This window comes from Amphiura filiformis, chromosome 2, assembly GCF_039555335.1.
Source record: "Amphiura filiformis chromosome 2, Afil_fr2py, whole genome shotgun sequence".
NCBI lineage: Eukaryota > Metazoa > Echinodermata > Ophiuroidea > Amphilepidida > Amphiuridae > Amphiura > Amphiura filiformis.
Window position 1 is genome coordinate 91684616 of NC_092629.1, and position 25475 is coordinate 91710090.

Here is a 25475-nt window from a genome sequence, read left to right on the forward strand (position 1 = left end):
TGTGGACCCATCTCACTGATAAAGTGTGGACCCATCTCACTGATAAAGTGTGGACCCATCTCACTGATAAAGTGTGGACCCATCTCACTGATAAAGTGTGGACCCATCTCACTGATAAAGTGTGGACCCATCTCACTGATAAAGTGTGGACCCATCTCACTGATAAAGTGTGGACCCATCTCACTGATAAAGTGTGGACCCATCTCACTGATAAAGTGTGGACCCATCTCACTGATAAAGTGTGGACCCATCTCACTGATAAAGTGTGGACCCATCTCACTGATAAAGTGTGGACCCATCTCACTGATAAAGTGTGGACCCATCTCACTGATAAAGTGTGGACCCATCTCACTGATAAAGTGTGGACCCATCTCACTGATAAAGTGTGGACCCATCTCACTGATAAAGTGTGGACCCATCTCACTGATAAAGTGTGGACCCATCTCACTGATAAAGTGTGGACCCATCTCACTGATAAAGTGTGGACCCATCTCACTGATAAAGTGTGGACCCATCTCACTGATAAAGTGTGGACCCATCTCACTGATAAAGTGTGGACCCATCTCACTGATAAAGTGTGGACCCATCTCACTGATAAAGTGTGGACCCATCTCACTGATAAAGTGTGGACCCATCTCACTGATAAAGTGTGGACCCATCTCACTGATAAAGTGTGGACCCATCTCACTGATAAAGTGTGGACCCATCTCACTGATAAAGTGTGGACCCATCTCACTGATAAAGTGTGGACCCATCTCACTGATAAAGTGTGGACCCATCTCACTGATAAAGTGTGGACCCATCTCACTGATAAAGTGTGGACCCATCTCACTGATAAAGTGTGGACCCATCTCACTGATAAAGTGTGGACCCATCTCACTGATAAAGTGTGGACCCATCTCACTGATAAAGTGTGGACCCATCTCACTGATAAAGTGTGGACCCATCTCACTGATAAAGTGTGGACCCATCTCACTGATAAAGTGTGGACCCATCTCACTGATAAAGTGTGGACCCATCTCACTGATAAAGTGTGGACCCATCTCACTGATAAAGTGTGGACCCATCTCACTGATAAAGTGTGGACCCATCTCACTGATAAAGTGTGGACCCATCTCACTGATAAAGTGTGGACCCATCTCACTGATAAAGTGTGGACCCATCTCACTGATAAAGTGTGGACCCATCTCACTGATAAAGTGTGGACCCATCTCACTGATAAAGTGTGGACCCATCTCACTGATAAAGTGTGGACCCATCTCACTGATAAAGTGTGGACCCATCTCACTGATAAAGTGTGGACCCATCTCACTGATAAAGTGTGGACCCATCTCACTGATAAAGTGTGGACCCATCTCACTGATAAAGTGTGGACCCATCTCACTGATAAAGTGTGGACCCATCTCACTGATAAAGTGTGGACCCATCTCACTGATAAAGTGTGGACCCATCTCACTGATAAAGTGTGGACCCATCTCACTGATAAAGTGTGGACCCATCTCACTGATAAAGTGTGGACCCATCTCACTGATAAAGTGTGGACCCATCTCACTGATAAAGTGTGGACCCATCTCACTGATAAAGTGTGGACCCATCTCACTGATAAAGTGTGGACCTGATCATCTCACTGATAAAGTGTGGACCCATCTCACTGATAAAGTGTGGACCCATCTCACTGATAAAGTGTGGACCCATCTCACTGATAAAGTGTGGACCCATCTCACTGATAAAGTGTGGACCCATCTCACTGATAAAGTGTGGACCCATCTCACTGATAAAGTGTGGACCCATCTCACTGATAAAGTGTGGACCCATCTCACTGATAAAGTGTGGACCCATCTCACTGATAAAGTGTGGACCCATCTCACTGATAAAGTGTGGACCCATCTCACTGATAAAGTGTGGACCCATCTCACTGATAAAGTGTGGACCCATCTCACTGATAAAGTGTGGACCCATCTCACTGATAAAGTGTGGACCCATCTCACTGATAAAGTGTGGACCCATCTCACTGATAAAGTGTGGACCCATCTCACTGATAAAGTGTGGACCCATCTCACTGATAAAGTGTGGACCCATCTCACTGATAAAGTGTGGACCCATCTCACTGATAAAGTGTGGACCCATCTCACTGATAAAGTGTGGACCCATCTCACTGATAAAGTGTGGACCCATCTCACTGATAAAGTGTGGACCCATCTCACTGATAAAGTGTGGACCCATCTCACTGACTGAAAGTGTGGACCCATCTCACTGATAAAGTGTGGACCCATCTCACTGATAAAGTGTGGACCCATCTCACTGATAAAGTGTGGACCCATCTCACTGATAAAGTGTGGACCCATCTCACTGATAAAGTGTGGACCCATCTCACTGATAAAGTGTGGACCCATCTCACTGATAAAGTGTGGACCATCTCACTGATAAAGTGTGGACCCATCTCACTGATGAAGTGTGAACCCATCTCACTGATAAAGTGTGGACCCATCTCACTGATAAAGTGTGGACCCATCTCACTGATAAAGTGTGGACCCATCTCACTGATAAAGTGTGGACCCATCTCACTGATAAAGTGTGGACCCATCTCACTGATAAAGTGTGGACCCATCTCACTGATAAAGTGTGGACCCATCTCACTGATAAAGTGTGGACCCATCTCACTGATAAAGTGTGGACCCATCTCACTGATAAAGTGTGGACCCATCTCACTGATAAAGTGTGGACCCATCTCACTGATAAAGTGTGGACCCATCTCACTGATAAAGTGTGGACCCATCTCACTGATAAAGTGTGGACCCATCTCACTGATAAAGTGTGGACCCATCTCACTGATAAAGTGTGGACCCATCTCACTGATAAAGTGTGGACCCATCTCACTGATAAAGTGTGGACCCATCTCACTGATAAAGTGTGGACCCATCTCACTGATAAAGTGTGGACCCATCTCACTGATAAAGTGTGGACCCATCTCACTGATAAAGTGTGGACCCATCTCACTGATAAAGTGTGGACCCATCTCACTGATAAAGTGTGGACCCATCTCACTGATAAAGTGTGGACCCATCTCACTGATAAAGTGTGGACCCATCTCACTGATAAAGTGTGGACCCATCTCACTGATAAAGTGTGGACCCATCTCACTGATAAAGTGTGGACCCATCTCACTGATAAAGTGTGGACCCATCTCACTGATAAAGTGTGGACCCATCTCACTGATAAAGTGTGGACCCATCTCACTGATAAAGTGTGGACCCATCTCACTGATAAAGTGTGGACCCATCTCACTGATAAAGTGTGGACCCATCTCACTGATAAAGTGTGGACCCATCTCACTGATAAAGTGTGGACCCATCTCACTGATAAAGTGTGGACCCATCTCACTGATAAAGTGTGGACCCATCTCACTGATAAAGTGTGGACCCATCTCACTGATAAAGTGTGGACCCATCTCACTGATAAAGTGTGGACCCATCTCACTGATAAAGTGTGGACCCATCTCACTGATAAAGTGTGGACCCATCTCACTGATAAAGTGTGGACCCATCTCACTGATAAAGTGTGGACCCATCTCACTGATAAAGTGTGGACCCATCTCACTGATAAAGTGTGGACCCATCTCACTGATAAAGTGTGGACCCATCTCACTGATAAAGTGTGGACCCATCTCACTGATAAAGTGTGGACCCATCTCACTGATAAAGTGTGGACCCATCTCACTGATAAAGTGTGGACCCATCTCACTGATAAAGTGTGGACCCATCTCACTGATAAAGTGTGGACCCATCTCACTGATAAAGTGTGGACCCATCTCACTGATAAAGTGTGGACCCATCTCACTGATAAAGTGTGGACCCATCTCACTGATAAAGTGTGGACCCATCTCACTGATAAAGTGTGGACCCATCTCACTGATAAAGTGGACCCATCTCACTGATAAAGTGTGGACCCATCTCACTGATAAAGTGTGGACCCATCTCACTGATAAAGTGTGGACCCATCTCACTGATAAAGTGTGGACCCATCTCACTGATAAAGTGTGGACCCATCTCACTGATAAAGTGTGGACCCATCTCACTGATAAAGTGTGGACCCATCTCACTGATAAAGTGTGGACCCATCTCACTGATAAAGTGTGGACCCATCTCACTGATAAAGTGTGGACCCATCTCACTGATAAAGTGTGGACCCATCTCACTGATAAAGTGTGGACCCATCTCACTGATAAAGTGTGGACCCATCTCACTGATAAAGTGTGGACCCATCTCACTGATAAAGTGTGGACCCATCTCACTGATAAAGTGTGGACCCATCTCACTGATAAAGTGTGGACCCATCTCACTGATAAAGTGTGGACCCATCTCACTGATAAAGTGTGGACCCATCTCACTGATAAAGTGTGGACCCATCTCACTGATAAAGTGTGGACCCATCTCACTGATAAAGTGTGGACCCATCTCACTGATAAAGTGTGGACCCATCTCACTGATAAAGTGTGGACCCATCTCACTGATAAAGTGTGGACCCATCTCACTGATAAAGTGTGGACCCATCTCACTGATAAAGTGTGGACCCATCTCACTGATAAAGTGTGGACCCATCTCACTGATAAAGTGTGGACCCATCTCACTGATAAAGTGTGGACCCATCTCACTGATAAAGTGTGGACCCATCTCACTGATAAAGTGGACCCATCTCACTGATAAAGTGTGGACCCATCTCACTGATAAAGTGTGGACCCATCTCACTGATAAAGTGTGGACCCATCTCACTGATAAAGTGTGGACCCATCTCACTGATAAAGTGTGGACCCATCTCACTGATAAAGTGTGGACCCATCTCACTGATAAAGTGTGGACCCATCTCACTGATAAAGTGTGGACCCATCTCACTGATAAAGTGTGGACCCATCTCACTGATAAAGTGTGGACCCATCTCACTGATAAAGTGTGGACCCATCTCACTGATAAAGTGTGGACCCATCTCACTTTTTCACTGATAAAGTGTGGACCCATCTCACTGATAAAGTGTGGACCCATCTCACTGATAAAGTGTGGACCCATCTCACTGATAAAGTGTGGACCCATCTCACTGATAAAGTGTGGACCCATCTCACTGATAAAGTGTGGACCCATCTCACTGATAAAGTGTGGACCCATCTCACTGATAAAGTGTGGACCCATCTCACTGATAAAGTGTGGACCCATCTCACTGATAAAGTGTGGACCCATCTCACTGATAAAGTGTGGACCCATCTCACTGATAAAGTGTGGACCCATCTCACTGATAAAGTGTGGACCCATCTCACTGATAAAGTGTGGACCCATCTCACTGATAAAGTGTGGACCCATCTCACTGATAAAGTGTGGACCCATCTCACTGATAAAGTGTGGACCCATCTCACTGATAAAGTGTGGACCCATCTCACTGATAAAGTGTGGACCCATCTCACTGATAAAGTGTGGACCCATCTCACTGATAAAGTGTGGACCCATCTCACTGATAAAGTGTGGACCCATCTCACTGATAAAGTGTGGACCCATCTCACTGATAAAGTGTGGACCCATCTCACTGATAAAGTGTGGACCCATCTCACTGATAAAGTGTGGACCCATCTCACTGATAAAGTGTGGACCCATCTCACTGATAAAGTGTGGACCCATCTCACTGATAAAGTGTGGACCCATCTCACTGATAAAGTGTGGACCCATCTCACTGATAAAGTGTGGACCCATCTCACTGATAAAGTGTGGACCCATCTCACTGATAAAGTGTGGACCCATCTCACTGATAAAGTGTGGACCCATCTCACTGATAAAGTGTGGACCCATCTCACTGATAAAGTGTGGACCCATCTCACTGATAAAGTGTGGACCCATCTCACTGATAAAGTGTGGACCCATCTCACTGATAAAGTGTGGACCCATCTCACTGATAAAGTGTGGACCCATCTCACTGATAAAGTGTGGACCCATCTCACTGATAAAGTGTGGACCCATCTCACTGATAAAGTGTGGACCCATCTCACTGATAAAGTGTGGACCCATCTCACTGATAAAGTGTGGACCCATCTCACTGATAAAGTGTGGACCCATCTCACTGATAAAGTGTGGACCCATCTCACTGATAAAGTGTGGACCCATCTCACTGATAAAGTGTGGACCCATCTCACTGATAAAGTGTGGACCCATCTCACTGATAAAGTGTGGACCCATCTCACTGATAAAGTGTGGACCCATCTCACTGATAAAGTGTGGACCCATCTCACTGAAAAAGTGTGGACCCATCTCACTGATAAAGTGTGGACCCATCTCACTGATAAAGTGTGGACCCATCTCACTGATAAAGTGTGGACCCATCTCACTGATAAAGTGTGGACCCATCTCACTGATAAAGTGTGGACCCATCTCACTGATAAAGTGTGGACCCATCTCACTGATAAAGTGTGGACCCATCTCACTGATAAAGTGTGGACCCATCTCACTGATAAAGTGTGGACCCATCTCACTGATAAAGTGTGGACCCATCTCACTGATAAAGTGTGGACCCATCTCACTGATAAAGTGTGGACCCATCTCACTGATAAAGTGTGGACCCATCTCACTGATAAAGTGTGGACCCATCTCACTGATAAAGTGTGGACCCATCTCACTGATAAAGTGTGGACCCATCTCACTGATAAAGTGTGGACCCATCTCACTGATAAAGTGTGGACCCATCTCACTGATAAAGTGTGGACCCATCTCACTGATAAAGTGTGGACCCATCTCACTGATAAAGTGTGGACCCATCTCACTGATAAAGTGTGGACCCATCTCACTGATAAAGTGTGGACCCATCTCACTGATAAAGTGTGGACCCATCTCACTGATAAAGTGTGGACCCATCTCACTGATAAAGTGTGGACCCATCTCACTGATAAAGTGTGGACCCATCTCACTGATAAAGTGTGGACCCATCTCACTGATAAAGTGTGGACCCATCTCACTGATAAAGTGTGGACCCATCTCACTGATAAAGTGTGGACCCATCTCACTGATAAAGTGTGGACCCATCTCACTGATAAAGTGTGGACCCATCTCACTGATAAAGTGTGGACCCATCTCACTGATAAAGTGTGGACCCATCTCACTGATAAAGTGTGGACCCATCTCACTGATAAAGTGTGGACCCATCTCACTGATAAAGTGTGGACCCATCTCACTGATAAAGTGTGGACCCATCTCACTGATAAAAGTGGACCCATCTCACTGATAAAGTGTGGACCCATCTCACTGATAAAGTGTGGACCCATCTCACTGATAAAGTGTGGACCCATCTCACTGATAAAGTGTGGACCCATCTCACTGATAAAGTGTGGACCCATCTCACTGATAAAGTGTGGACCCATCTCACTGATAAAGTGTGGACCCATCTCACTGATAAAGTGTGGACCCATCTCACTGATAAAGTGTGGACCCATCTCACTGATAAAGTGTGGACCCATCTCACTGATAAAGTGTGGACCCATCTCACTGATAAAGTGTGGACCCATCTCACTGATAAAGTGTGGACCCATCTCACTGATAAAGTGTGGACCCATCTCACTGATAAAGTGTGGACCCATCTCACTGATAAAGTGTGGACCCATCTCACTGATAAAGTGTGGACCCATCTCACTGATAAAGTGTGGACCCATCTCACTGATAAAGTGTGGACCCATCTCACTGATAAAGTGTGGACCCATCTCACTGATAAAGTGTGGACCCATCTCACTGATAAAGTGTGGACCCATCTCACTGATAAAGTGTGGACCCATCTCACTGATAAAGTGTGGACCCATCTCACTGATAAAGTGTGGACCCATCTCACTGATAAAGTGTGGACCCATCTCACACTGATAAAGTGTGGACCCATCTCACTGATAAAGTGTGGACCCATCTCACTGATAAAGTGTGGACCCATCTCACTGATAAAGTGTGGACCCATCTCACTGATAAAGTGTGGACCCATCTCACTGATAAAGTGTGGACCCATCTCACTGATAAAGTGTGGACCCATCTCACTGATAAAGTGTGGACCCATCTCACTGATAAAGTGTGGACCCATCTCACTGATAAAGTGTGGACCCATCTCACTGATAAAGTGTGGACCCATCTCACTGATAAAGTGTGGACCCATCTCACTGATAAAGTGTGGACCCATCTCACTGATAAAGTGTGGACCCATCTCACTGATAAAGTGTGGACCCATCTCACTGATAAAGTGTGGACCCATCTCACTGATAAAGTGTGGACCCATCTCACTGATAAAGTGTGGACCCATCTCACTGATAAAGTGTGGACCCATCTCACTGATAAAGTGTGGACCCATCTCACTGATAAAGTGTGGACCCATCTCACTGATAAAGTGTGGACCCATCTCACTGATAAAGTGTGGACCCATCTCACTGATAAAGTGTGGACCCATCTCACTGATAAAGTGTGGACCCATCTCACTGATAAAGTGTGGACCCATCTCACTGATAAAGTGTGGACCCATCTCACTGATAAAGTGTGGACCCATCTCACTGATAAAGTGTGGACCCATCTCACTGATAAAGTGTGGACCCATCTCACTGATAAAGTGTGGACCCATCTCACTGATAAAGTGTGGACCCATCTCACTGATAAAGTGTGGACCCATCTCACTGATGAGTGTGGACCCAACTGTGTGGACCCATCTCACTGATAAAGTGTGGACCCATCTCACTGATAAAGTGTGGACCCATCTCACTGATAAAGTGTGGACCCATCTCACTGATAAAGTGTGGACCCATCTCACTGATAAAGTGTGGACCCATCTCACTGATAAAGTGTGGACCCATCTCACTGATAAAGTGTGGACCCATCTCACTGATAAAGTGTGGACCCATCTCACTGATAAAGTGTGGACCCATCTCACTGATAAAGTGTGGACCCATCTCACTGATAAAGTGTGGACCCATCTCACTGATAAAGTGTGGACCCATCTCACTGATAAAGTGTGGACCCATCTCACTGATAAAGTGTGGACCCATCTCACTGATAAAGTGTGGACCCATCTCACTGATAAAGTGTGGACCCATCTCACTGATAAAGTGTGGACCCATCTCACTGATAAAGTGTGGACCCATCTCACTGATAAAGTGTGGACCCATCTCACTGATAAAGTGTGGACCCATCTCACTGATAAAGTGTGGACCCATCTCACTGATAAAGTGTGGACCCATCTCACTGATAAAGTGTGGACCCATCTCACTGATAAAGTGTGGACCCATCTCACTGATAAAGTGTGGACCCATCTCACTGATAAAGTGTGGACCCATCTCACTGATAAAGTGTGGACCCATCTCACTGATAAAGTGTGGACCCATCTCACTGATAAAGTGTGGACCCATCTCACTGATAAAGTGTGGACCCATCTCACTGATAAAGTGTGGACCCATCTCACTGATAAAGTGTGGACCCATCTCACTGATAAAGTGTGGACCCATCTCACTGATAAAGTGTGGACCCATCTCACTGATAAAGTGTGGACCCATCTCACTGATAAAGTGTGGACCCATCTCACTGATAAAGTGTGGACCCATCTCACTGATAAAGTGTGGACCCATCTCACTGATAAAGTGTGGACCCATCTCACTGATAAAGTGTGGACCCATCTCACTGATAAAGTGTGGACCCATCTCACTGATAAAGTGTGGACCCATCTCACTGATAAAGTGTGGACCCATCTCACTGATAAAGTGTGGACCCATCTCACTGATAAAGTGTGGACCCATCTCACTGATAAAGTGTGGACCCATCTCACTGATAAAGTGTGGACCCATCTCACTGATAAAGTGTGGACCCATCTCACTGATAAAGTGTGGACCCATCTCACTGATAAAGTGTGGACCCATCTCACTGATAAAGTGTGGACCCATCTCACTGATAAAGTGTGGACCCATCTCACTGATAAAGTGTGGACCCATCTCACTGATAAAGTGTGGACCCATCTCACTGATAAAGTGTGGACCCATCTCACTGATAAAGTGTGGACCCACTGATAAAGTGTGGACCCATCTCACTGATAAAGTGTGGACCCATCTCACTGATAAAGTGTGGACCCATCTCACTGATAAAGTGTGGACCCATCTCACTGATAAAGTGTGGACCCATCTCACTGATAAAGTGTGGACCCATCTCACTGATAAAGTGTGGACCCATCTCACTGATAAAGTGTGGACCCATCTCACTGATAAAGTGTGGACCCATCTCACTGATAAAGTGTGGACCCATCTCACTGATAAAGTGTGGACCCATCTCACTGATAAAGTGTGGACCCATCTCACTGATAAAGTGTGGACCCATCTCACTGATAAAGTGTGGACCCATCTCACTGATAAAGTGTGGACCCATCTCACTGATAAAGTGTGGACCCATCTCACTGATAAAGTGTGGACCCATCTCACTGATAAAGTGTGGACCCATCTCACTGATAAAGTGTGGACCCATCTCACTGATAAAGTGTGGACCCATCTCACTGATAAAGTGTGGACCCATCTCACTGATAAAGTGTGGACCCATCTCACTGATAAAGTGTGGACCCATCTCACTGATAAAGTGTGGACCCATCTCACTGATAAAGTGTGGACCCATCTCACTGATAAAGTGTGGACCCATCTCACTGATAAAGTGTGGACCCATCTCACTGATAAAGTGTGGACCCATCTCACTGATAAAGTGTGGACCCATCTCACTGATAAAGTGTGGACCCATCTCACTGATAAAGTGTGGACCCATCTCACTGATAAAGTGTGGACCCATCTCACTGATAAAGTGTGGACCCATCTCACTGATAAAGTGTGGACCCATCTCACTGATAAAGTGTGGACCCATCTCACTGATAAAGTGTGGACCCATCTCACTGATAAAGTGTGGACCCATCTCACTGATAAAGTGTGGACCCATCTCACTGATAAAGTGTGGACCCATCTCACTGATAAAGTGTGGACCCATCTCACTGATAAAGTGTGGACCCATCTCACTGATAAAGTGTGGACCCATCTCACTGATAAAGTGTGGACCCATCTCACTGATAAAGTGTGGACCCATCTCACTGATAAAGTGTGGACCCATCTCACTGATAAAGTGTGGACCCATCTCACTGATAAAGTGTGGACCCATCTCACTGATAAAGTGTGGACCCATCTCACTGATAAAGTGTGGACCCATCTCACTGATAAAGTGTGGACCCATCTCACTGATAAAGTGTGGACCCATCTCACTGATAAAGTGTGGACCCATCTCACTGATAAAGTGTGGACCCATCTCACTGATAAAGTGTGGACCCATCTCACTGATAAAGTGTGGACCCATCTCACTGATAAAGTGTGGACCCATCTCACTGATAAAGTGTGGACCCATCTCACTGATAAAGTGTGGACCCATCTCACTGATAAAGTGTGGACCCATCTCACTGATAAAGTGTGGACCCATCTCACTGATAAAGTGTGGACCCATCTCACTGATAAAGTGTGGACCCATCTCACTGATAAAGTGTGGACCCATCTCACTGATAAAGTGTGGACCCATCTCACTGATAAAGTGTGGACCCATCTCACTGATAAAGTGTGGACCCATCTCACTGATAAAGTGTGGACCCATCTCACTGATAAAGTGTGGACCCATCTCACTGATAAAGTGTGGACCCATCTCACTGATAAAGTGTGCACTGATAAAGTGTGAACCCATCTCACTGATAAAGTGTGGACCCATCTCACTGATAAAGTGTGAACCCATCTCACTGATAACGTGTGGACCCATCTCACTGATAAAGTGTGGACCCATCTCACTGATAAAGTGTGGACCCATCTCACTGATAAAGTGTGGACCCATCTCACTGATAAAGTGTGGACCCATTTCACTGATAAAGTGTGGACCCATCTCACTGATAAAGTGTGGACCCATTTCACTGATAAAGTGTGGACCCATCTCACTGATAAAGTGTGGACCCATCTAACTGATAAAGTGTGGACCCATTTCACTGATAAAGTGTGGACCCCACAGAATTAGAGAAGGAGAACCGGGACTCCCTATACCGCCATGTACAATCATTGGCCGTCAGCTATGGGGAGAAAATTGGGGGTATTAGGGTCCTTGCGGACGGTGCGCGGAGACGAAGGAAAACAAGTCTGCGTCGCATCTGAAGCGTCTTGGTACTCGCGTGCAGGTCGCATCAAGTGCGTCTCTCAAATGCGCCCTTCATACATGTCGCGCTTGCATGACAACGAATGCCTCGAGTGCATTCCGAGGGAAACCGAATACCCCCAATTTTTGCTCCATGCCTGTATCAAGATGGCGGTCGAGTCCCGATTCTCTGTCTTTAATTCTGTGGTGGACCCATCTCACTGATAAAGTGTGGACCCATCTCACTGATAAAGTGTGGACCCATCTCACTGACAAAGTGTGGACCCATCTCACTGATAAAGTGTGGACCCATCTCACTGATAAAGTGTGGACCCATCTCACTGATAAAGTGTGGACCCATCTCACTGATAAAGTGTGGACCCATCTCACTGATAAAGTGTGGACCCATCTAACTGATAAAGTGTGGACCCATCTCACTGATAAAGTGTGGACCCATCTCACTGATAAAGTGTGGACCCATCTCACTGATAAAGTGTGGACCCATCTCACTGATAAAGTGTGGACCCATCTCACTGATAAAGTGTGGACCCATCTCACTGATAAAGTGTGGACCCATCTAACTGATAAAGTGTGGACCCATCTCACTGATAAAGTGTGGACCCATCTCACTGATAAAGTGTGGACCCATCTCACTGATAAAGTGTGGACCCATCTCACTGATAAAGTGTGGACCCATCTCACTGATAAAGTGTGAACCCATCTCACTGATAAAGTGTGGACCCATCTCACTGATAAAGTGTGGACCCATCTCACTGATAAAGTGTGGACCCATTTCACTGATAAAGTGTGGACCCATTTCACTGATAAAGTGTGGACCCATCTCACTGATAAAGTGTGGACCCATCTCACTGATAAAGTGTGGACCCATCTCACTGATAAAGTGTGGACCCATCTCACTGATAAAGTGTGGACCCATCTCACTGATAAAGTGTGGACCCATCTCACTGACAAACGTGGACCCATCTCACTGATAAAGTGTGGACCCATCTCACTGATAAAGTGTGGACCCATCTCACTGATAAAGTGTGGACCCATCTCACTGATAAAGTGTGGACCCATCTCACTGATAAAGTGTGGACCCATCTCACTGATAAAGTGTGGACCCATCTCACTGATAAAGTGTGGACCCATCTAACTGATAAAGTGTGGACCCATCTCACTGATAAAGTGTGGACCCATCTCACTGATAAAGTGTGGACCCATCTCACTGATAAAGTGTGGACCCATCTCACTGATAAAGTGTGGACCCATCTCACTGATAAAGTGTGGACCCATCTCACTGATAAAGTGTGGACCCATCTCACTGATAAAGTGTGGACCCATCTCACTGATAAAGTGTGGACCCATCTCACTGATAAAGTGTTGACCCATCTCACTGATAAAGTGTGGACCCATCTCACTGATAAAGTGTGGACCCATCTCACTGATAAAGTGTGGACTCATCTCACTGATAAAGTGTGGACCCATCTCACTGATAAAGTGTGGACCCATCTCACTGATAAAGTGTTGACCCATCTCACTGATAAAGTGTGGACCCATCTCACTGATAAAGTGTGGACCCATCTCACTGATAAAGTGTGGACCCATCTCACTGATAAAGTGTGGACCCATCTCACTGATAAAGTGTTGACCCATCTCACTGATAAAGTGTGGACCCATCTCACTGATAAAGTGTGGACCCATCTCACTGATAAAGTGTGGACTCATCTCACTGATAAAGTGTGGACCCATCTCACTGATAAAGTGTGGACCCATCTCACTGATAAAGTGTTGACCCATCTCACTGATAAAGTGTGGACCCATCTCACTGATAAAGTGTGGACCCATCTCACTGATAAAGTGTGGACCCATCTCACTGATAAAGTGTGGACCCATCTCACTGATAAAGTGTGGACCCATCTAACTGATAAAGTGTGGACCCATCTCACTGATAAAGTGTGGACCCATCTCACTGATAAAGTGTGGACCCATCTCACTGATAAAGTGTTGACCCATCTCACTGATAAAGTGTGGACCCATCTCACTGATAAAGTGTGGACCCATTTTACTGATAAAGTGTGGACCCATCTCACTGATAAAGTGTGGACCCATCTCACTGATAAAGTGTGGACCCATCTCACTGATAAAGTGTGGACCCATCTCACTGATAAAGTGTGGACCCATCTCACTGATAAAGTGTGGACCCATCTCACTGATAAAGTGTGGACCCATCTCTAACAAGTTTCTAACAAGTCTAACAAGTTTCTAACAAGTTTCTAACAAGTTTCTAACAAGTCTCTAACAAGTTTCTAAGTTTTCAGAGTGGAAGTTACTTACTTGATTTATCGTTTTATATAATGACAAACCGACAATTAAAATCCATGGTCGAGTGTTGTTTTTTCTGAAATTGACGATGTTGCCACTCCAGTGGAGTGACTAGTCTCCTTCACAGCCGGTTTCTGTCGTTCATTACAAACCGTGAGCCGTGTGAAGCTTGGGCCCAAGACTCGAAGCTGGACCGACAGAATACCAGGTCCTTTATTCAGCTGTTGAAAGTATACGCTTTCAATAGTGAAATATCAGTGTGTTGATGTCCATGATTACGCTGTCCGAACAGATGCTACAAATTGGGGGTTATATGGACAGATCCTAAAAACTTGGACTTGTGGGGATCCTAAAAAGAGGGTCTTGGGGAATTAAGATGCTAAAAGTATGACACAACAATCAAGGTCGAAAATTTTCTTACACCCCCAAATGAAAAATTCACAATTGAAAAGGTACAAAAAATTAAATAGATATACCGGTACCCCTTTAGCAAAATGGTTATAAACATGGACTGGTGAAAGATGGTTTTACTGGTCAGAGACTGTCAAACCGTGACATGTATTAAGGTGTAAGTCAAAAGGAGTTGTAATTAAGGGGCTGTGCAATAACTATGAGCCCTGGTGGGAGGATATAAAATTTGGTGGGGGGCAAGCAGTTTTTGGCAAGCTGGTGGGGGGTGAGCAATTTTTTTAATAAAATGCTCTAAAAAGGCTTAGGAAACAGTACAAAAATGCTTTAATATGCAAAGTTTTAAGGAATTTTTTTTTGGCAGGCGGGCCGGGGAGCAAGTGATTTTGGCGGACCATTCGGAAATCATAATTATTGCACAGCCCATATAGTGGCCTTGGTCCCTGTTCAAATCGCTTCTGCCTGTCCTGATGGAGATGGCTTCATTAATGCCCGGAGGGGGTTCTCCCTGGTTGAAGGTATACAGGGATGTGCCACGGTTTTGGGGTACCTTTTCAGCAATTTTGGTATATCGATGGGTGGGTTTTCAGTGGAGACCAATGCGCCCAATTGGGCGCATTTGGGAAAAAGTGCCCCTAAAAGCGCCCAATTAGGGCAAATTTGGGTGCTTTTTGGGTGTTTTTGTGAAAAATTGGTATACTGATGGGTGGCAAAAACAGCAAAAAGTAGGTATAGAGAGTCAGCATCCGAAAGTCTGCGTGGCACATCCCCGTAAAATTGTTTTCGAAGAACCCCCCCGGGCATTAATGCCCGTCCCAAACCATTCCGTTTCTCTATCAAGAATGTTTCTATTGATTTATTTTACAGGATCTTAACTGTGTTAACCAAGTCAGTGCCGTGTGAATTTCTCAAGATATCAGGGAATGATTATAAAAGAATAACAGAGGTAGGGTATCTCAGTGTGGAAATTCAGCACAAAAGCAACTATTGTTAAAGTGTAAATTTGCACGCTACATTTATTTTCACGCTTTTCACGTTCTAAGTTGCTACCGTGAAAATAAACATTTTTGATGATTGTCCTGATGGAAATGATTTTTGATCCTAGTTTCAAATAATTATATACATTGGATTTTGGTGATGAAAATTTAACTTTACAGTAAGACCGGAAGTCATTGACAATGTTGGGTCACAAAAATCGAGACAATTCAGGCAGACTTAATTTGATCAGAACTTTGCTTATTTTTGCCCTCGGAATCACAGCATAATATGCGCACGTATGTGATGGCGGCACAATTAGGACGCTCGCTAAGTGCATTCAAAGACACTACTATTAAACTTGAAGCGACACAGGGTATAAAACAAGATGCATTTGATTAATTTCAGCACATACGTGAGAGGGAGAATTCCGAGAAGGTTGATGTGATCCAGTCATGTCAGAATTATCACCTATGGCCTAGGCAGTCACTTATGAAGCTTGCTAATCTACTACATTGGACAACATATCCAGAAAATACAGGTAAAGCTGGCCATCCACCACAAGTGGACTGTAATATGAATGGGCTCAGGGCCGCCGCTAGAGGGGGGTATGGGGAGTGTTGGCAAAAATTGACTGTTGTTGTCAAAACCATATGATTGTCGGCAAATTACAAGTCATATAAAACATTAATGTGTTGCCCAGTTGCACTGTTGTTGTTATACAATAGGCCAATTGTTAATGTTCTAATAGTTAGGCCTACTAATTATAAAAAAAGTTGATGACAAAATTTGACCCTCCCCCCACTTTTTTAGATTCTTGAGCACCGTCCTGGCTAAAAAAAAAATTAGGTCTACAGTTCACAAAATATTTCCGTCATCAAAATATTCTGTACACCCCCCCCCCCCATCCGAATCAGTTGACGGCATGGGCAGCTCCATTTAAATTTCTCCTCTGAGAAAGATAAGGGGAATCTTCCACAGAGGGAGGGTGAGTTTCAAATGGAATTGGTTAATTACATTTGAAATTCATACTCCCCCTTCCAAAATCTTGGGGTAGTGTGGCACTTTGAAGCATTTAGGTCAGCTTCAATTTCTAAAATGACGTTAAAATCGCAGTGGCATGCAAAATTTCCAATTATTTAGTTTTATGTTTTTCCAATGCAATATTGGTATTGCTAGCGTGCAGTTGTAACCTTTCTTTGACACGTTCTTGAAAACGATGCTGTACTTTTTATAGGTTCTGGGAGTAGAATCAGATAAAATATCTTAACCTCCCCAGAATCCCTTGCAACATGATGTATCACCTCATTTATCAAATGACACTCCTATTACTTTGCACAGGTCCCGGGGGATCACTCGCATACTAAAGTGGTATGCATGCTCGTCCCAGCACCTCAAAAATGGACCATAAATGGCGTAATCAGTGTGGATCATTTTTTTGTCTTAATTTTCTTTCAGTGTTGGTAACAGAAGGAGAATTATGTCCATTTGTCGGTTTCATCAAGTCAGGGGAATGTCATGTATTACGACAGGTTCAAGTCATGCACACACTACCCAATGGTAAACAGGTGAGTCAAGTTTTAAACCTGTTTATGCAAGGTTAACCAGGTTTATAAGGATCTAACTAGGCTGTGTCATCAAGTCAGGGGAATGTCATGTATAACGGCAGGTTCAAGTCATGCACACACTACCCAATGGTAAACAGGTGAGTCAAGTTTTAAACCTGTTTATGCAAGGTTAACCAGGTTTATAAGGATCTAACTAGGCTGTGTCATCAAGTCAGGGGAATGTCATGTATTACGGCAGGTTCAAGTCATGCACACACTACCCAATGGTAAACAGGTAAGTCAAGTTTTAAACCTGTTTATGCAAGATTAACCTGGTTTATAAGGACCTAACTAGGTTGTTTTATCAAGTCAGAGGAATGTCGATGTCACACAATACCCAATGGTAAACAGGTCAAACAAGTCAAGTTTTAAACTTGTTTATGCAACATAACCTGGTTTATACAGGAGTGTATATATTACAGGTTTTTATTAATTGATTGCAGTGTGAACTGATACACTAGCATTGAGTAGCCAGTAGCCTGCAAAATTATTCTGGAAAATAGAAGGTAAATTTAGGAGGACGGGTCAATGTAATGGTCTTCTTATTTGCTTCTCATCACTGTGGCCTGGGTTCAATTCCCTGTGTTGCCACATGTGAGTTTGGTTACTGATCTGGGGGGGTACAGAGTGCCCCTAACAAAATATGAAAGAAAAAAGTGCCTCTCTGACATAAAATGAAAAAGAAAATCAGGAGGGCAAAAGAAAAGAGGCAAGGAGCCCCATTTCTACCAAAATTCAGATGCACATAAATACCTTTCCATCCTGATAATGGCCGAAAATAGTGTACAATACCAAATTTTTGCGCGCTATGCACGCAATGTAATGTAAGATGGAAGGTGTTATCCACCTCTGGCCTCCTTTGGCCTTTTGGACGCCTCCGCCATGCCTAATTAGTGACATGTTAATTAAATTATTCACTTTAAGAAATTTATTCATCTAAAAATAATCAATGAAATGTATGTAATGTTATGTATGTATTATGTTGGCATAGAAATAAAATATCTATCTATCACATCGTCCCAATAAAGCCTTATTTTGGAAGCTCGAAGACATACAGTATCTATGTGATGCATGATGCAACTGTGTGCCCCCAAATTTTTTTTGCCCCCCCCACCAAAAAAGCTGGCTACGCCACTGCTACCTGCCGATCTAACATTACCTCTGATTGGTCAGTTACATGATATCTTCACTTTAATCACCAATCAGAATGGACCTTTGCAAATAATTCACCCAATATTTTTTGCATGGTGAAATTTGGGCCAATTGATAATGAAAACTTCTTTTTGGCCAATCGGCAGGTAGTTCTCATGGGAGTTAAGTTTTATATATATTTTTAAAAACTTCTTTTAGTGTATTTATATTTTGTTCTCTTCATTCAGGAGAAAAGATTTAAGCAAGTCGTCATGAGCAGACTCAAATCTGGTGATTCATTTGGCGAGATCAGCGTCTTAGAAACGGAACCAATGACATCATCTATCGTCACAGCAACTGATCTAGAATTGGGCATTATTTCACCAGAGAGATTAAAAGGTACGCATAATTAATTTAAACTATAATAGCAATTAGTTTCACACTGTTAACATGGTGCTATTCCATTGAAATCCATACACCCCTAGGAAAGCATCATCTTAATTGCAATGAAGGCCCGACTTACGCCCACATATAATCATGACCATGCGCTAGTCACACATTACGCAATTCTAATGATTCTACAGTATATCAATCCATGGTGTTATGAGTCTGTCAATTATAAACCCTGCAAATTAATCAGACAGAACACCCACCATTATACAATTTTGATCAAATTTATTTTGGTTCTTCTTTGCCAAAAATTATGAAATAAAAATTAAAGGAAGACCCACTAATTTTTACCATCTTTGTCACTTAGCTGATGTGTTCTATGGCAGTGGCATAGCCAGGATTTTGGAACCGAGGGGGCACAACTTGTAAATGTACCGACGGAAATATTTTTTACCGACGGAAGTTGTGATTTGTTGACCCAAACATTTTTTGCATGGTTTGAAAAAGTGAAGAGCAAAAAAAAAAAGAAAGGATATTAGGCGCTACTAACATCGAAACAGAAAATGTTTAATGTATAATAAACAATTTTTCATCATTTTTGTCTCGCCTGATAAGGCAGGAGACTATATAATCACTTTTCCGTATGTATGTGTGTATGTGCGTATGTGTGTATGTGTGTATGTGTGTGTGTATGTGACAAATTTGGTTAAAGTTTTGGTTAAGTTTGCTTTCCGCCTATTTTCTCGGAGACTATGAGTCATGACGTTCCTCAAACTTGGTGGGTGGGTACATCTTGACCGAGACAGAACCGGTTCGTATTGGTTAGTGGGTCAAGGTCACTGAGGTCATCTAGGGGTCATCTGAGGTCAAATTAGTAAAACTGTCGTATGGGCATGAAACTTGGTGGGTCCAGTCAACATTTAAAGCCAAATTTTTGGAAGGTCATTTCAAGGTCACCAGAGGTCATCTGAGGTCAAATTAGTACAAACTGTCGTATGGGCATGAAACTTGGTGGGTACAGTCAACATTTAAAGCCAAATTTTTGGAAGGTCATTTCGAGGTCAGCAGGGGTCATCTGAGGTCAAATTAGTAAAAAGTGTTGTATGGTCATGAAACTTGGTGGGTACAGTCAACATTTGAAGCCAAATTTTTGGAAGGTCATTTTGAGGTCACCAGGGGTCATCTGAGGTCAAATTAGTAAAAACTGTCGGCTGGGCATGAAACTTGGTGGGTCCAGTCAACATTTAAAGCCAAATTTTTGGAAGGTCATTTCGAGGTCACCAGGGGTCATTTGAGGTCGAATTAGTAAAAACAGTCGTATGGGCATGAAACTTGGTGGGTACAGTCAACATTTTCAGCCAAATTTTTGGAAGGTCATTTCGAGGTCACCAGGGTCCATCTGAGGTCAAATTAGTAACAACTGTCGGATGGGCATGAAACTTGGTGGTTACCGTCAACATTTAAAGCCAAATTTTTGGAAGGTCATTTCGAGGTCATCTGAGGTCAAATTAGTAAAAATTGTCGGATGGGCATGACACTTGGTGGGTGCAGTCAACATTTGAAGCCAAATTTTTGGAAGTTCATTTCGGGGTCACAGGGGTCATCTGAGGTCAAATTAGTAAAAACTGTCGTATGGGCATGAAACTTGGTGGGTACAGTCAACATTTGAAGCCAGATTTTTGGAAGGTCATTTCAGGGTCACCAGGGGTCATCTACGGTCAACTTAGTAAAAACTGTCGGATAGGCATGAAACTTGGTGGGTCCAGTCAACATTTAGAGCCAAATTCATCAGCCAGATAATCGTGCCCAGCCGATAACCGCCAAATTCATTTACCGCTATCAAAAGTAATTGAAAAAGCAGGCGGTCGCAAAAGCAGGCGAGACTCGTGGTTCGAGAACCGCCTTGTTTTACAAATTATCCTTTTTTCTGTCACCATGGGTGAAAAATAGTCTATTGTTAACCCAATTTTTTTTTCACCAACGTCTACCGACGACCTTACATCTACGGCCATGACGAAGCGGGGAGGTGGGGGCACCGCCCCTTGGCACCCCCCACTGGCTACGCCACTGTTCTATGGGATATATAACAATGTTAATTAAAACTTGCTTGTGGAAAAATTAATCCACAGATTATGGTGGAATTTTCAAAAATAGAGTCATATAATCACTGATAATGGGCTATTCCTGTTGAATTCCATACACCCCTATGAAAAATGTGACCTTAATCTTCCACACAGGGAGTGTGAAATTATTTGAATGAGCAACTTCATTTGAAATCTACACCCCTTGTGTGGGAGATTATTCCAGTTGAAATTCACACATCCTCTATGGAAGACATTTGACCTTAACAGGGGTGTGATTCAAAGCTTGTGAAATATCCAGAAAATAGTAAAAATATACAGAACAGCATGAAATTGGATAAACATACCCTAAAACATGCTGAAAATCAATAAAATTGCGTACATTTTGGCCACAAAAAATCCAGAAAATCTGGAAAAATTCAGACAAATCACACCACTGCCTTAATCTTCCATGCAGGGAGTGTAGATTTCATATGGGGTTACCTGAATGAGTTACTCCATCTGAAATCTATATTGGATTTTAAATAGACTAGCCCAATATGGATAAGGTTTCACTCTGCTCATTACACTGATTGATGATATTTAATGCTGTGTATGCTGATGGCCATATCAGCTTCAACATAAATGTTTTGAGATATTTTTTTTCAAAATATCAAGAGCAATCTTAAGAACCACCGAACCAATACTAGACTTGTTTGTACTTATTTTAATGTGTTTTTCATGCTGATTCCAAATATGGTCATGAATATGTACAATTCAACCTGAAATTTTTAAGTTTGTAAAGAAAATTCAAACTGTCGTCTGCAGTCAACACCAATGTGGGGAGGGTTAAGGGGTGGGGTATGAACGTTTAGACAGTATTTATTGTGGGACATTAGAGCACATCAGACATATCGAATTGCATTCTGAATATGAAGAATGTCCTGGTATCAAATAATTTTGATTTTTGAAATTCGCAATTTAATACACATTTTATGGCAAATCATTAAAAATGATATTTTGATATTTAACAGTACTTGAAGTAAACTTTATAAATCTGATGATTTATACTTAAAGTGTATGTAGGTGGGATGAAAAGCCGATGATCAATTGAAAATTTTGACCTTTCAGTATTGAAGATATGGATTTTTTTCCCAAAACACCAAAAAAAGGTCTTTTTGGGTCAAAATTTTCAATTGATCGTCGGCTTTTCCTCCCAGCTACATACACTTTAAGAATATATCATTAGATTTATAAACTTTATTTTGAGGACTATTATATATCAAAAATTTGAAAAATATCAAATTTTAATAATTTGTCATAAAATTTGTATATCGTGAATTTCAAAAAATGAAAATTATTTGATATCAGAAAGACATGCTTCGTATTCAGAATGCAATTCGATACGTCTGAGGTGCTCTCATGTCCCACAAAAAATACTGTCAAAACGCCATAAACGCTCATTCTAGATCCCTTAATATGTTCTTTATATTTTGATATTTCAAATCTTGATGATATAATCATACAACAAGATCACTTATCAAGAGCTATCTCAAGAACCACAGAACCAATACTGGGCTTGTTTGTACTCATTATAGCGCATTTGTCATGCTGATTCCAAATATGGTCATGAATATGTACAATTCTGACATTTTTAATTTTGAAGACAATTACAACCTATCATCTGCACTCAACACTCATGTGCGGAGGGTTAATATTATTATTAATGTTATTTATATTCTAATGTTTCAGAGCTTGATGATACAACAAGCTCAGAGCTATCTCAAGAACCACTGAACCAATAGTGGGCTTGTTTGTACTCTTTTTAATTCATTTGTCATGCTGATTCCAGTGGCAGGTCCAGGGATGCATGGGGGGTAAATGTCCTCATCAGAACTCTTGCCAGTAAAAACCCAAAATTACAAAAAATTGTACTTTTTGTGGCAATTTTGCACACAATTTGTTGATTCCCCCCCTGAAATTCACTTTCCCACCACTGCCCCCCGAAAAAAATTCCTGGCACCGCCACTGGCTGATTCCAAATGTGACACAATCTGCTCCATGGGGGCCAAAGGAGGCATTTTTGATACAAACAATAGGCTTTCATATACTGAAACACCAAAGGTCTAGCATTCTTGGTTCTAAAGTTCTGAAGCTTTTTGATGTGAATTTGGTGTTTTTTTCCTCCATATTTTTGCCTTTGTCTGAATTTCAAATTTGCCACCTTTAGATGCCGCGGACCAGATTGTGTCACAAATATGGTCATGATTATGTACAATTTTGAAATTTTTGATTTTGTAAAAAAATTTAAAACTGTCGTCTGCAGTCTTAATATTAATAAATTTATATTTTGATATTGCAGAGCTTGATGATACCACAAGATCCCTTATGCTACAATCCAGTGAACAACTGTGTGGTCAACTTTCTGAGGTAAATCAAATGATAAATCCAAATTCAGAGCTGCCAACCTCTCAGAGAGGGGGGGCTTAACACAAGTGACCATATGGGTATGCTCGCCCTGGAAAGAACCCTGTTTTTGGACCATGCAGCTCCGAAAGACTCTGAATTTGACCAAAATGGAGTACTGAAAGAAAGACCCCTGATTTGGACAATTTCAGCTCTAAAAGACCCTTATTGCTCATTCCTCACACTTCTGTTATTTTCCAGGCAATTTCAACCAGAAAGCCAAGAATAAATGTCAATTTTTTACCATTCGCTCTCACCTCCCAAAAACCCACCATCTATGAATTCCAGGGGACCATATACCCACCAAAAAATTGTTGATATGCCCTCTACCTCTCATGCAATCAGTGAGAGTATCATGCAAAGTATCCAAAGTAGTAAAATCTCACGCATCTGATCAAATTTTGTTTATCCCACCCCTACTTTATAGATTCTCGAGCACCCTGGCGATAAAAAATCAGGGCTCTTTTAGTCTGCAAGCAATATTTCCGTCCGTCCCTGTACACCCCTGCTCGACAATCTTTTAGTCTGCAAATAATATTTCCGTCCGTCCCTGTACACCCCTGCTCGGCAATATCTCAAGCCTAATCAAGTAGAAAAAGGGGAGGCTATTGCGGTTACAAAAGACATGACCTATAATCTTCCACACAGGGAGTGTAGATTTCAAATGGTGTCATCCATTCAGGCCCGGGGGTCACTCACTACTTGACTTGCTACGCACCCGTGTCCAAGAAAAGCGTCTAAAAGGGCATGTTTTTCACCACACAGCGGCGTCGGCGTCTTTTTGAAAAAAGGGTACTTTTTAGAAGGCATCGCCATTTAGGGTCCTTTTTCAGCCAAATCCTTAGACGTTTAGGGTCAGTAATATTATTGTTTGAGTGAGTTTGCACTAATTTAATCAAAATCACCACTTTTTAATTGATTCTTGTTACTTTTGTGCATGTTTGCTTCAGTATCTATATGTCTGCAACATCAAAAGACACCTTGGGTATCAAATTAGCTCATTTCCTGTTTACGCCACTTAGGGTATCAATATAGATATTTCCAAGTTGACGCCATTTAGGGTATGGTTTTTGCATGTGCTACGCCATTTAGGGTAGGATTTTGTATGTGTTTCGCCATTAAGGGGTGCAATTTGGTTATGTGAAAATTCGCCATTAAGGGTGCATTTCAGAGGTGTTTGGACGCGGGTGGGAGGCACTTTTGTGTGGGTGGCCCCCCCGGGGATTCAGGTAACGCCATTTGAAATTCACACTTCCTGTGTGGGAGATTAAGGTCATGTCAGCAGGTGTTTGGATTTCAACTGGAATAGCCCATTTTTTAGTAGCAACTGAAATCAATTAATCTAAAATCCAACAATATGTTTAAATTATATTTTCTTTGTTGGTTCCCTTTTATTTCAGGATGAGATTCATAATGAATACATAGATCAGGAGCTGAAAAGGGAATGGAACCAGTTCAAACATGGTGTTGTAGTAGATGTGATTAACCATAGGGGAATAAGACCAGGTTATGGCAAATGGTCAAATTGAACACAATAATAAAAGTTGGAGATAAAAGAAATTAGTTTGCATCTGACGATCCTGTCAATCAAACTCCCCATGGTTTGTGATTGGTTAGTAGCGTGTAAAATGGGAGGTTATCAGGTATACGAATGAACACCCATGAAAAAACCTGGAAGTGTTTGAAACTAGATGGACCGCGGTTCTCGGATGTCGCGGTTTTCGATGCATAGCGTCGACCGTGATGCCTCCACCAAAGGAAGTGATGTAGCACTCACAAGTTGATACAAAGCTTCAAGCCTAAAAGAAGAAACTGAATTTGACCTTAGATGACCCCAAAATGACCACCCAAAAATTTGGCTCTAAATGTTGACTGTACCTACCAAGTTTCATGCCCATACAGTAGTTTTTACTAATTTGACCTCAGATGACCTCTGGTGACCCCAA

At 42.8% G+C, this 25475-nt stretch overlaps 1 protein-coding gene across 1 annotated transcript in view; it reads left to right on the forward strand.

The window, feature by feature from the left end:
* LOC140146825 (cyclic nucleotide-binding domain-containing protein 1-like) overlaps positions 1 to 25210 on the forward strand; it is a 62443-nt gene extending 37233 nt beyond the window's left edge. Inside the window, exons 8-13 of the mRNA XM_072168704.1 lie at positions 15768 to 15846; positions 16284 to 16416; positions 17334 to 17443; positions 18862 to 19012; positions 23426 to 23493; positions 24930 to 25210. Coding sequence (XP_072024805.1) covers positions 15768 to 15846; positions 16284 to 16416; positions 17334 to 17443; positions 18862 to 19012; positions 23426 to 23493; positions 24930 to 25058 — 670 coding nt within the window. The 3' untranslated portion in view covers positions 25059 to 25210. The remainder of the gene's footprint in view (positions 1 to 15767; positions 15847 to 16283; positions 16417 to 17333; positions 17444 to 18861; positions 19013 to 23425; positions 23494 to 24929) is intronic.
* Positions 25211 to 25475: the final 265 nt, after the last annotated feature.